The sequence below is a fragment of the Leptodactylus fuscus genome, chromosome 1 (assembly GCF_031893055.1).
Source record: "Leptodactylus fuscus isolate aLepFus1 chromosome 1, aLepFus1.hap2, whole genome shotgun sequence".
In the NCBI taxonomy this organism is placed as follows: domain Eukaryota; kingdom Metazoa; phylum Chordata; class Amphibia; order Anura; family Leptodactylidae; genus Leptodactylus; species Leptodactylus fuscus.
The window spans coordinates 34,743,181-34,756,015 of record NC_134265.1 but is presented as its reverse complement, the minus strand read 5'-3'; the positions used below and the strand labels follow the sequence as shown (position 1 = coordinate 34,756,015).

The window sequence follows — 12,835 nt, the reverse complement described above, 5'->3', positions numbered from 1 at the left end:
ATATTTTTAGTGATAACCAACACAAAGTAGCAGATAATTGTGAAGTGGAAGGAAAATGATGGCTTTCTAAATATTATTCAAATAAAAATCTGAAAAGTGTGACGTGCAAAAGTATTCAGCCCACTGTACTCTGATACACCTAAATTAAATCCAGTGTACACCATTGCTTTCAGTAGTCACTTAATGGGTTAATAGAGTCTGGCTGTGTGTATTGTAGTCTCAGTATAAATACACCTGCTCCATACCTCCCAACTTTTGAAGAACCGAAAGAGGGACAAATTTAGCCCCGCCCACTTTGTGTTGACTCCGCCCACTCTCATTAAGTTTTCATGTGCCCGCACACTGTATAATCCTCCTACAGTCACCCGTAAATTATATGTCCCCCCTCTATCTCTCCCTCAGTTTCATATACACCCTTCATCTGCCCCCAGTTTCATGTCCCCCCTCCATCTCTGTCCCCAGATTCATGTCCCCTCCATCTCTGCCCCCAGATTCATATCCCCTCCATTTCTGCCCCCAGATTCATGTCCCCTTCATCTCTGCCCCCAGATTCATGTCCCCACATCTCTGCCCCCAGATTCATGTCCCCACATCTCTGCCCCCAGATTCATGTCCCCACATCTCTGCCCCCAGATTCATGTCCCTCCATCTCTCCCCCCAGATTCATGTCCCCTCCATCTCTGCCCCCAGATTCATGTCCCCTCCATCTCTGCCCCCAGATTCATGTCCCCTCCATCTCTGCCCCCAAATTCATGTCCCCACATCTCTGCCCCCAGATTCATGTCCCCTCCATCTCTGCCCCCAGATTCACGTCCCCTCCATCATGCCCCCAGATTCATGTCCCCACATCTCTGTCCCCAGATTCATGTCCCCACATCTCTGCCCCCAGATTCCTGTCCCCACATCTCTGCCCCCAGATTCATGTCCCCACATCTCTGCCCCCAGATTCCTGTCCCCACATCTCTGCCCCCAGATTCATGTCCCCACATCTCTGCCCCCAGATTCATGTCCCCTCCATCTCTGCCCCCAGATTCATGTCTCCTCCATCTCTGCCCCCAGATTCATGTCTCCACATCTCTGCCCCAGATTCATGTCCCCTCCATCTCTGCCCCCAGATTCATGTCCCCTCCATCATGCCCCCAGATTCATGTCCCCACATCTCTGCCCCCAGATTCCTGTCCCCACATCTCTGCCCCCAGATTCATGTCCCCAAATCTCTGCCCCCAGATTCATGTCCCCTCCATCTCTGCCCTCAGATTCATGTCCCCCCATCTCTGGCCCCAGATTCATGTCCCTACATCTCTGCCCCCAGTGTCATGCCGTCCTCTCCTTCATCTGCCCCCAGTTTCACGTTCCACCTCCACATTATACTTACCTTCTCCTGGTTCCCCCGCTGCTCTCTGCGCGCCTCTCTCTCTCACTGGCGCACAGTTGTAGACGCGATGTGACGTCATCACATCGCGTCTACAAGCTAGTAGGCGGCGTTCAGCGGCAAAGCAAGGAGCTGACCTGTTTCAGCTCCTTGCTTCAGCCGCGTATGTGTTCAACTCAGATCTGCGTCCTCTGGACGCAGATCTGAGTTGAAATCGGACATACCTCCCTCCAACCGGGACCACGGGACATGTCACCGGAATTGTGACTGTCCCGCGGAAATCGGGACGGTTGGGAGGTATGCTGCTCTGTGAAGGCCTCAGTGGTTTGTTAGAGAACACTAGTGAACAAACAACATCATGAAGATTGATGAAAGAAAGGCATAAGAAGAGTCGTTTGCAGTTTATCACAAGCCATATAGGAGACACAACAAACATGTGGAAGAAGGTGCTCTGGTCAGATGTGACCAAATGGGAACTTTTTGGCCTAAATGCAAAGCAATATGTGTGGCAGAAAAGTAACCCTGCTCATCCCCCTGAACTCCCTATCCCCAATGTGACACATAGGGGGCAGCATCATACTGGGGGAGGCTTTTCTTCTGCAGGACAGGAAAGCTGGTCGGAGGTGATGGAAAGATGAATGGAGCTAAATACAGAACAATCCTGGAAGAAAACCTGTTGGAGGCTGCAAAAGACTTCAGACTGGGAAGGAGATTCACCTTCCAGCAAGACAATGACCCTAAACCTACAGCCAGAGCTACAGAGGAATGGTTTATATCACAAAATATTCATGTGTTAGAATGGCCCAGTCACAGTCCAGACAAGTGGCGTAACTAGCAATGGCGGGGCTCCATGGCGAACTTTTGGCATGGGCCCCCCCGAACACCCCTCTCTCCCCCGCATTGCATTCCTGCACACACTATTATACCCCATATTGGCCCCTGCACACAGTATTATGCCCCATAGTGGACACCCATGAACAATTATTATACTCTGGGGTCTTTTCAGACTCCAGAGTATAATAATCAGAGACCCAGGGGCGGGGATACCAACATAAAAAAACACTTTTAATAAACTGTGAACAGCATTCGGCCAATCAACGCTGGTTCTGCCAGAGGCTCGTCTGTGACGAGCTCAGTCTAAGATCGGACCACAATGGAGACTGCTGTGGTACGATCTTATACTCCGCCTCCTCACAGACGAGCCTCTGGCAGAACCAGCGTTGATTGGCCGAATGCTGTACACTGTATAGCATTCAGCCAGTCAACGCTGGTCAATGTATTCCTATGAATACATAGTCAGCTCCCGCATAACCACAAGCTCTCCCGACTAGCAAAGACGAGCCTGCTGCATAACCAGCGTTGATTCGTTGAATGCTATACACTGTATAGCATTTGGTCAATCAACGCTGATTCTGAATTGAATCTTTACTGCGAATAGCGAGTAGTATTCGAATGAGTATGAGTATTTCGAATATCGTAGTATTCTATCGAATATCTACTCAATCGAATACTACTTGCTCATCTTTATTAATTACCTCTCTCTGGCTCCGCTGCACTCCTTGGTGGTGTCAGCCATCTTCAATGACTTCCGGAACGTCACATGACCCGGGACGCAGGCCCCGGTCATGTCACGTCAGGGACGTCACACAACTAGGCCTGAAGCCTGTCTGGAGCCCGGAGAGGTGAGTAACAGTTTTTTATGTTTCCTCACCAACCCTGGGCCTCCGATCATTATACTCGGGGGTCTTTTCAGAGTATAATAATAGTGTTTTGGGGGCCCGCAATGATACTTTCTGATCCTGGCAGTGGCCCGTTACCGTCTGGAGTAGCTCCAGCCAATAACGGCTTATTAAAAAAAAATGCTGCGGTAGCGGCTGTCGCCAGGCACCGAATGTCCCGGGCCCTGCGGCAGCTGCTACCCCGGTAGTTACGCCCTTGGTCCAGACCTAAATCCTATTGTGAAAATGAAAATCACTGTTGACAGACGTCTCCATCCAATCTGGCTGCAAAGAAGAAGACTGGGCAGAAATCTCATCTCCTGATGTGCAAAGCTGGTAGAGACAGAGCCCAAAAGACTTGAAGCTGGAACTGCAGCAAAAGGCAACTCTACAAAGTATTGATATAGGGGGGCTGAAGACTTTTGCACATCATACTTTTGAAATTTTAATTTGATTAAAATTTTGATAACTCAGTATCATTTTCCTTCTATTTCACAATTATCGGTTACTTTGAGTTAGTCTGTCACTTAACATCTCAATAAAATATATTTAAGTTTGTGGTTGTAAGGCGACAAATTGTGAAAAATACAAGTATGAACACTTTTGCAAGTCACTGTATTAGTCATTGCTTTAAGGGGAACAGCAAGGGTGAATCAACAGAGACCACAAAGTTTTATCAATTAAATTATAATTCTAAGGAAATATGAATTTAGAATTTAGAAGTAAGTACCAGGAATACAATCCTGTATCTAATGGGAGCCTGTCTGGATCCAGATATAAACCCACCTGCAGCACTTTATAAGGCCTTTAGTTACGCCGGCTGATACTGAAAGCTGCAAAAAACGTAGTTTTGTTTGGCCACGAACCACATTGAATTTCCCCGGAACTGTTGTGGAAAGAATATGACAGCACCAATTTTGGACAAGACACAGAGCGGGCATCCAATCTCCTCCAAATTACAAAGACATCTATGTCAACATGTAGGGAAAAAAACACTTTATGGAGTAACTTGAGGCTAAGGTGCACGTACGTAGTGAAACGCAGCTAAAAAAAACTCCGTAGAAAAAAACTGCAAAAAATAAAGTTTTTGCTGTATTTTTCTCTGTGATTTTTCTACCCCTATTAAATATATAGGCAAAATGCTTGCAGCTAAAATTAACCTACTGCGTTGTTCAAATACACACACGTTTCCAAAACCCAGCTTTTCCGCAGATCTTTTTTTCTGCAATGCACGGATGAGATGAATTAAATCCATTTTATTTTGCTGGTCCTGTAAAATGCAGAGTTTTTTTGGCCACCAAGTTGGCCTAACTGGCGCAGTCTTCAGGGCCTTCTTGAAGCCTGTGATTGTGGGGGTCAGTCTTATGTGTCTTGGTAAGGAGTTCCAGAGTATGGGGGATGCACGGGAGGAGACGGTTGTGTGAGGAGCGGATGAGAGCAGAGCGGAGTAGGAGGTCATTGGAGGATCTGAGGTTACGTGTGGGCAGGTAGCGGGAGATTAGTTCAGAGATATATGGAGGGGACAGGTTGTGGATGGCTTTGTATGTTAGTGTTAGTAGAATGATGAATTCCCTTGATATTTTTAAGTAAAACTACCATAAAGCCAATGGTGGGCACAAGTAACGAATATAAAAAAAATGGGGCCCAGGAATGTTTTTCACATCTTTTAATATTTGCATACATGTTGTCAGACACTGAGTCTTACATTCAGTATTGAAATGAATTTTTATTTTATTTGTTCTGGTGATCTTTATCATTGAGTATACTGTGGATCCAGGAGAGGATGTTGTTGCTCAGACGGGTGAAGACATTGGTGGTGTGCGGAGTTCCACATGGTTGGTACCCAAAAGAACTGATTCCTCTAAAAACTCCTCCACATATCAAAGGACTTCCAGAATCGCCCTGAAGAGAACACACAGTCGTATATGAACCAATGATTTTACTAAAGAAAACGCAGTTAGCAATTTCCCCACTCATGACTGTATTATGGCGCTAATAGGGCACCCATTGATATCACTGGGCCTACACTGTACCCTCTTAGGCATATGGAATAAATGTTGATAGAGTGGATAGATATATTGTATATTTTATTAGATGTATAGTACGTGGTTAGACTCTCTTAAGAGAGCATATTTATGTAGCACCGTGGCATATGGAGGCGCACACATACCACTCTCACGTGCCACCATATAGTCCACAAGCACCCTGTTCTGAAATGTGAAAACTAGAGGTTATCCACTTTCTAATATTGGTGGCCTATCCTAAAGCTATATACACACAACAGTAAATAAAGGTCATGTCCTACTTTTGCCCATTTTCACGAACCCCTCCATACACTCAAGTGTATGAAGAATCCTCGAGGAACGTGTGCCCCTCGAGTGCAAGACGACCATGAAAAATTAAACATTATAGCTGCTTTGCAGCTCGGTCAAGTGAATGTAGCCTTAGGATAGACCATCAATATTAGAGCTGGAGGGGATGTCCAATAGTAGTCTCCCAGAACGCTGCTCACTGGCTGTACAAAGTGTAGCGACAACTTTAGGTACTGCAGCTCTGTCCTGTAGACTTCAATTGGACAGACTTACAAATCATGAGCATCGCGACTCCCAGAAGTTTGGCTACCACAAGATCTCATATCATATCAGCTGTCAGACCCTCTAAGATCTAATATTGGATAGGCCATCAATATTGAAAAGTGGGAAGCCCCTTTAATAAATGTCCTCCATTATGACTAAGACAATGGTCTCATCCAATGGAAATCTGATCCATCGGTCAGTAAAATTATCAGAAGTCTGGTAGATTCTTTTGGAACCAGAGACAATAATAATGGGGACTGGCGCAGTGATGCAATGGACACTGGTTTGGTCTTCCACTGCACCCATTGGTTGTAGTCCTCCATACCATTAGCTACCACAATTTCCTTCATGGTGGCCTTTACCTTGCATGTGTCTTTTTTGTCCTCTCCAACAGAGGTGCATATCATATTATCTGTAATGACATATTTGTGCCTCCACTGTTTCTTGCATTGCTCTCTATCAAAAATACTGATGTCGACTTCTCTCAGTGTGTCAGAGAATTTGGTGGATTCAGTCTGTCCCCATCCTGCTACTTGGCAAATGGTTTTTGCTGCGACATCTTCCCCATCTTCGGGAAGCGGCAAAATGTTCACAGCAGTGCCAAGCTGAGCGTCCTGATCCAACTGAATAAAGGAGTGAAAATCATGTTAAATAAACGGCAATAAAAAATAATCACCACACATAATCACATGGCGTACCCCCTGGCGTACATGTACCACAAGTTTAGAACCACTGCCCTAGGGGCCCCAAGCACCTTCATGTGTGAGGAAGCATACAGAAGGACTATAGAGTCCCCTAAGCACCTTCATGTGTGAGGAGATGTACAGAGGTAGCATAGAGGCCTGAGGCACCTCCATGTGTGAGAAGGCATACAGAGGTATTGCAGTGGCCTCAGGCACCTCCATGTGTGAGGAGGCATACAGAGGTATTGCAGTGGCCTCAGGCACCTCCATGTGTGAGAATGGATGCAGAGGTAGTATAGAGGCCTGAGGCACCTCCATGTGTGAGGAGATGTACAGAGGTATTGCAGTGGCCTCCGGCACCTCCATGTGTGAGAATGGATGCAGAGGTAGTATAGAGGCCTGAGGCACCTCCATGTGTGAGGAGATGTACAGAGGTATTGCAGTGGCCTCCGGCACCTCCATGTGTGAGAATGGATGCAGAGGTAGTATAGAGGCCTGAGGCACCTCCATGTGTGAGGAGATGTACAGAGGTATTGCAGTGGCCTCAGGCACCTCCATGTGTGAGGAGGCATACAGAGGTATTGCAGTGGCCTCAGGCACCTCCATGTGTGAGAATGGATGCAGAGGTAGTATAGAGGCCTGAGGCACCTCCATGTGTGAGGAGGCATACGACTGTTATACCCCAAACCATCCATCCCACCCCACCTCCCCATATAGCCGTCACCAACTAAGAGGAAGACGAGACTCCACGGACTGTTATACCCCAAACCAACCCCCCACCCCCCATACCCACCACTCACCCACCCGAATCCAACTCCCCCCCCCCACACTTTACTAGCTTTGGCAATGCCAAATATCTATTCGGACGTGCCAATAAAACTTGTTTGATTTGATTTGATACAGAGGTACCACAGAGGCCTCAGGCACCTCCATATATGAGACGGGATGCAGAGGTCCTGCTGATGCCTCAAATGCCTCCATGTGTGAGGAGACTTACAGAGGTAGCCTAGAGTCCTCATGCACCTCTATATAGAGAAGGTATGACAGAGGCCTCAGGCACCTCTATATTGAGGAGGCATAAAGAAGTACTGCTGAGGCCTCATGCACCTCTATGAGGTCTCCATACATGAAGGAATACTTGCTGTAGCTGGTTAGTTGAAGTTTTCACAAGTAAATATCATAATGGTCACAGCAGAAGACTCTCACCTTAAGCAGCTTAATGTCGAAACGCTTTCTTGATCTGTTATACAGTGGGGGATGGAACGATTCAATAACCTTTAGTATCTGTTTCTCATTTTCATTTTCTTGTAAGGAATGGGCTCCAAGAATAACCTTAGTTACATCCACTTCCCTAAGAAATATAAGAGACAAACATTTTACACTCTTTATTCTTTTATATATCTATACTAGCTAGTTTTATATTAATACTGATTATTGTGTTAGTATTGTAACCTCATGAGGAAGTATAGATGTAGCAGATGGTGGAGACAGATTATATCTATGTGAGTTGTAGAATATAATATTCAATACATGTGATCTCAGAAGAAGCTTAGAGAGATAGATAGATAGATAGATAGATAGATAGATAGATAGATAGATACAGACAGTCAGATAGATAGATAGATAGATAGATAGATAGATAGATAGATAGATAGATAGATAGATAGATACTGTAGATTGATAGACAGATAGATATGAGAAGAATAGATAAGATGAGGACAGATAGATTGATTGATAGATAGATAGATAGAAAGATATGAGAGAAATAGATAAGATGAGGACAAATAGATAGTTATATAGATAGTAAAGGAAACCTGTCTGCAGCCAGCATGTTATAGAGCAGGAGGAGCTGAGTAGATTGATATATAATACATGGGAAAATATTTTATACTAGCAGTACCTGCGACTTCGTCCTCAGAACCCTGACCCCCTGTGTGACCCACCTGTAGCGCCGCGCAGGCTTGTTCCTTTGCCTTGTGTCCGCAGCGGGCCCTTCCTACACCTGGGGGCCCATGGACCCCTGGGGCCCCACCCTGGCACCCGCCACCCCCCTTTCTCCCTACCCACTCCCCCATGTGCTCGCTCCTTCCTCCTACCCCGTGCCCCTTTGCCCTCCAGGCACGTGCCCCCTCCCCGCCATGCCCCCTTCCCCCCGTGTTACCTACCCCATGCCCCTTTTTTCCCCTCACCCCATGCCCCCTTCCCCCGTCTTACCTACGCCGTGCCCCCTTTCCCCCCCCAAGCCCTGCTGACCGTGTGGCCCCTTTCCCCCTACCAACCTGTGGGCCCGGCCTCACTACACCCCGGGCTTCCCAGGCACCGACGTTATAGGGGTGCCTGTGCAAGCCATGTGGCCCCATGCCATCTGTGGGGGGAGTGGCGGCCCTGTTCCCGTGCCCCTCCCAGGGGCCTCCGGGTGTACCTGCCCAGGCCCCCCTTTCCCACGTCCCCCACTGGACCGGCAACCTCCTCACCCCCAACACCCCATCCGTGTTCCTTGTCAAAGTCCCCCAACTCACCTGTCATCACAGGCCTTCTCCCATGGGCAAATGAGAGGGTAGACTGGCCTGCCAACATCCCTGACGGACTTGTAGTGTCCCGAGAGACCACAGCCACTGCGGGACAGCTGGCCAAGCTGGCGTTCCAGAGCAGGGCGCAGGCGACCCCCTGCCCGGCCGCAGCAGAGCACTGCGGGCCCGTGGTGAGGCCACACAGGCGGGGCAGCGTATGCACTTGTCGCTGCCCCAGAATACGGGCGCTTGTTCAGGACGCTCCGTACCTCTGAGAGACGCCATGTTCTTGTGGACGGTGGGCGGCTGATAGCTCCGCCCACAAAGAGAAGCAGCACCCAACCAGGTGAGCTCCTGAAAGGGCTGGGATGACGTCATCCCAGGTCCTACAGCGTCCCAGGTCCTGCAGCAAATTCAACAGTGAAAAGCATCGGTCAGGGGAGTGAATTGCGGTGGTGTACGGGAATTCCATGTAGCCTATCGTTCAATCCGGGACCCAAAGTATGTATGTGCGCAATTTCAGACCAATCCGTTTGCCCGTGTAGGTGTGATTGAGGAACAAACATCCAAACACACAAACCCACAAACATCCAAATACACAAACTTTCACCTTTAATATTAGTAGGATAATTTACTGCTTAGATGATCTACTATTTCTATGACTAGGACTCCAGGGGGCGCTCTCACTGCACTGGACTCCTCGGCATAGAAAGAGCAAAGATTTCAGTCAATAAGTTTCAACTTATATTAAATCTTGTTGTGCAAACTATAAATCAATCCATTCAGCTTTTTTCTATATACAACATAGAGCAATAGTTCAGATGGATGAATGGATGGAAGGATGGATGGATGGAGGGAGTGAGGGAGGGATGTATGGAAGAAGGGAAGGATTTAGGAAGGAAGGAAGGAATCACATGAGCCAACTGAAGAGAAGGGTCCTTTGACTTTTCAGATAGAAAGTAATAGTTAAATAGTGTAATACTAACATTATATACAGTACGGTGCAAAAACTATTAACCCTTCTGTTTTTCCAAGTGTTCCTGCTTTGTAGCATTTTCCACACTTGCCTAAAACTTTTTGCACAGTATTGTATATTGGAGGAATAGGTAGATAATGAAAAAATAGAACAATACTAGAAAATATGATGTACGGTACTTACGTTGTACAGTGGGCTGCAGTTAACACCCAGTTGGGTTTGATGAGACTTCCAGCACACGCTGTCACATTCTCCTGGACAGTAGCTATGAAGGCCATGTAGGGCCTTGAATGTGGTGCCACTTCATCTCCATTTATTATTTTCATCCGGGCCCCTATAAGAGGATAACTAGTCTTTATTTGTAATGGGCTAGGAACCTGCCCTTCGTTGTTGTGGCCCAAGTTCAGGGCAGTCAAGTTTCTCCATACTCCGGTCGTGGGAAGCACATGGTCAGTCGCCAGTCGGGTTATCAGCAGTATTTCACTTCAGGCAGTTTTGCAGCACAGTAGGAGTTAAAAGCAGTTCCTTGGACACAGTATGTGATAACAACAGTTTCTTAAGTGCAATACAAGTTATAGCAGATTCTCATGGTCTAGTGGTTTGCCCAGCAACCTTCTGGCAGCTTTGGAGAAAACCCCCGTGGCCACTAATAGCAGTGACCCCATCCACACAAGTGTCACGTTCAACTTCCTTCTCAAAATACACGCCAAGGTTTGCGAAGCTAGCTTTCATTTGTGGCACTAGCTTTGTATCCCCAGACTGGCGGGTGATCGGAAACGGAACTCTGGACAGAAGACCTGAAATGCGCGGGGAGTTCCCTTTCTTGCCCAGTATGACTACGAGGCATATGACCTTAGCATGCAAATACAACACCACACGCTGCGCAGCCAATAGGCAAAATCTGCTTGGAAGAAACATTGCGTGATTTTTTAACAGTATATTACAGTATATATTTTTAACAGTATATGCACACTTGACCGAATGAGGATTATTTACCATTCGTCCCTTTTTTTGGCCATACTCTTCGCAGATGCACCTTTTTCTAGACTCGTTTTACTGTGGTCCCTATTTATGATGTAAGCGCACCTGCTTGTTAAATGTTGTGCACATGTTAGTTTAGATGTGCCTTTTTGGCCATGTGCATTTTACCCCTTTTTTGTTCAAAAAGTTGTAATTGCTAAAAAATTGCGTAATTGCCCATTTTTAATGCTTTCTAACATGATGGGCTCTTTTACGCTGCCCATGGACTGGAGGGCATTTGTGCATTTCTTGCCCCTTTTTTAGTCAAAATACAATGTGCAAAGGATCTCTGTGTGGGGCTGAGAAAGACCTTTATAAAGGCGCAATTACGCCAAATGTATAAATGTGCTCCATTTTGAGTGGAGACCAAGTTATAATCTCCAGCCTAAGACCAAACTTGTGGAAGGCGGTGGCTTCAAGCACCAAATTCCTTCATTATATTATATGGCTCTAACTTCTGCCTGCCACTTCAGAATTGGATCCAGAGAAATATGAAATATGTGTGAATAATAAAAAAAATTAATGGGATAAAAAATTCCACCCATCATATCGCTTGCGCTGTAATAGAGACAAATAGCTGCAATTTTGCGTCTAAGTGATTAGGTATTTGATATGGTAATCGCTAAATTTATATTGGTTTTTTGGAATATGCTTCTATAGACGACATTGTATGAGTTATTATTTTCCAGCGGTATGTGTAAGTTTTGGGCACTCAATACTCTAGAGCAACCAATATAAAGCTTATAAAAACAAAAATAAAAAATTGCGCTACTACCATGCCCACATCACTGACGTTAGCCCCATCCAAGCGACACAAAAGTACGGGTCTCCCATATAAAAATCGCTGGAACTTTATTTATTTATTTTTTAAATAACTGAAAAAATTTGCAAAACAGACTAATTTCCCTCCTTTTTCACTCAGAAATTAAAAAAATAAAAAACATACAAAAATAAAAACGACAATGAAAAAGAAAAGCCCCATGTATCACTGAAAAAGACACAGCATTGGAATAACTAGAATAAAAAAGTTATAAAAAAAACAAACATATGAGCCGGTCTATGTTCCTAAGGTAAATATATATGTAAAATAAATATTCTATACATATTAAAAATTCCCTTGATGCAAACACTACAATCGATGTAATAATTACCGTATACAATGTATTTAAAAAAACTCATTCACTTACCATCACAGACCACAATGGCGGCTGCAAGAAAGACGTGGAACAGACACATCATGATGTATATCAACCCCTTTGTTATAGGAACTTAAGGCAAAATTTTTACCACTGGTATATTCTGAATGTAAATTGTATACTGGACCCCCTATTTATAAACTGTAAAGCTCGGTTCCTGTAAAATACTTACATCATCTCTGTTACACGTGGCACAGCTGCCTTATCTGAGATAAGATATGGAGGCAGAAGTTGCTTTTAAGTAATAGTCACTACAACTATTCAGGTGTAAAAGTTTTAACTAGAATACAGAATTATGTAACGAAAATGATTTATAATGCAATTTTCATATTATCAGAATTCTGATGAAAACTGTCCAAACATAGAGCTGGAATATTAGGTCACAATTCCCTAATAGGCGCCATCTAAACAGTGCCTAATACAGCTCCCTATCAGAGACAATGTGCTACAAAGTAGCTCAAAGCTAGAGATGGATGAACCTCATGGGAGGTTCCAGTTCTTTGTGGGCTGAACTTGTGGTCTCTTGTGGTATGTGGTCTCTTCAGGCCCAGTCTCCTTTTGTCCTCTCTGGCAGATGAAATCTGCAAGGTAAGTATTAGGGTTTGCTATTTTTACTCACCTCCAACGGGCCTCCACTTATTGTACTCTGGGGTCTGATAAAATCTAGAGTATAATAATGTTTCATGGGTGATGAATCCCAATACTTTGGAGTTAGGGTTGAACTCAAAACTTTTGGAAAATTTGTGCTGAATCTGGTTCTTCCCTACACAGAACTAACAATACA

The 12,835-nt window shown here is 45.3% G+C and overlaps 1 protein-coding gene across 1 annotated transcript; it reads right to left on the bottom strand.

Moving 5' to 3' along the window:
• Positions 1–4,821: 4,821 nt before the first annotated feature.
• On the bottom strand, positions 4,822–12,091 carry LOC142189555 (granzyme A-like). Its single transcript, XM_075262167.1, has 5 exons — positions 12,043–12,091; positions 10,019–10,169; positions 7,556–7,700; positions 6,029–6,289; positions 4,822–4,992 (listed from the first exon to the last, which is right to left on the bottom strand). The coding sequence occupies exons 1-5, from the start codon at positions 12,089–12,091 to the stop codon at positions 4,822–4,824; spliced, it is 777 nt and encodes a 258-aa protein (XP_075118268.1).
• Positions 12,092–12,835: the final 744 nt, after the last annotated feature.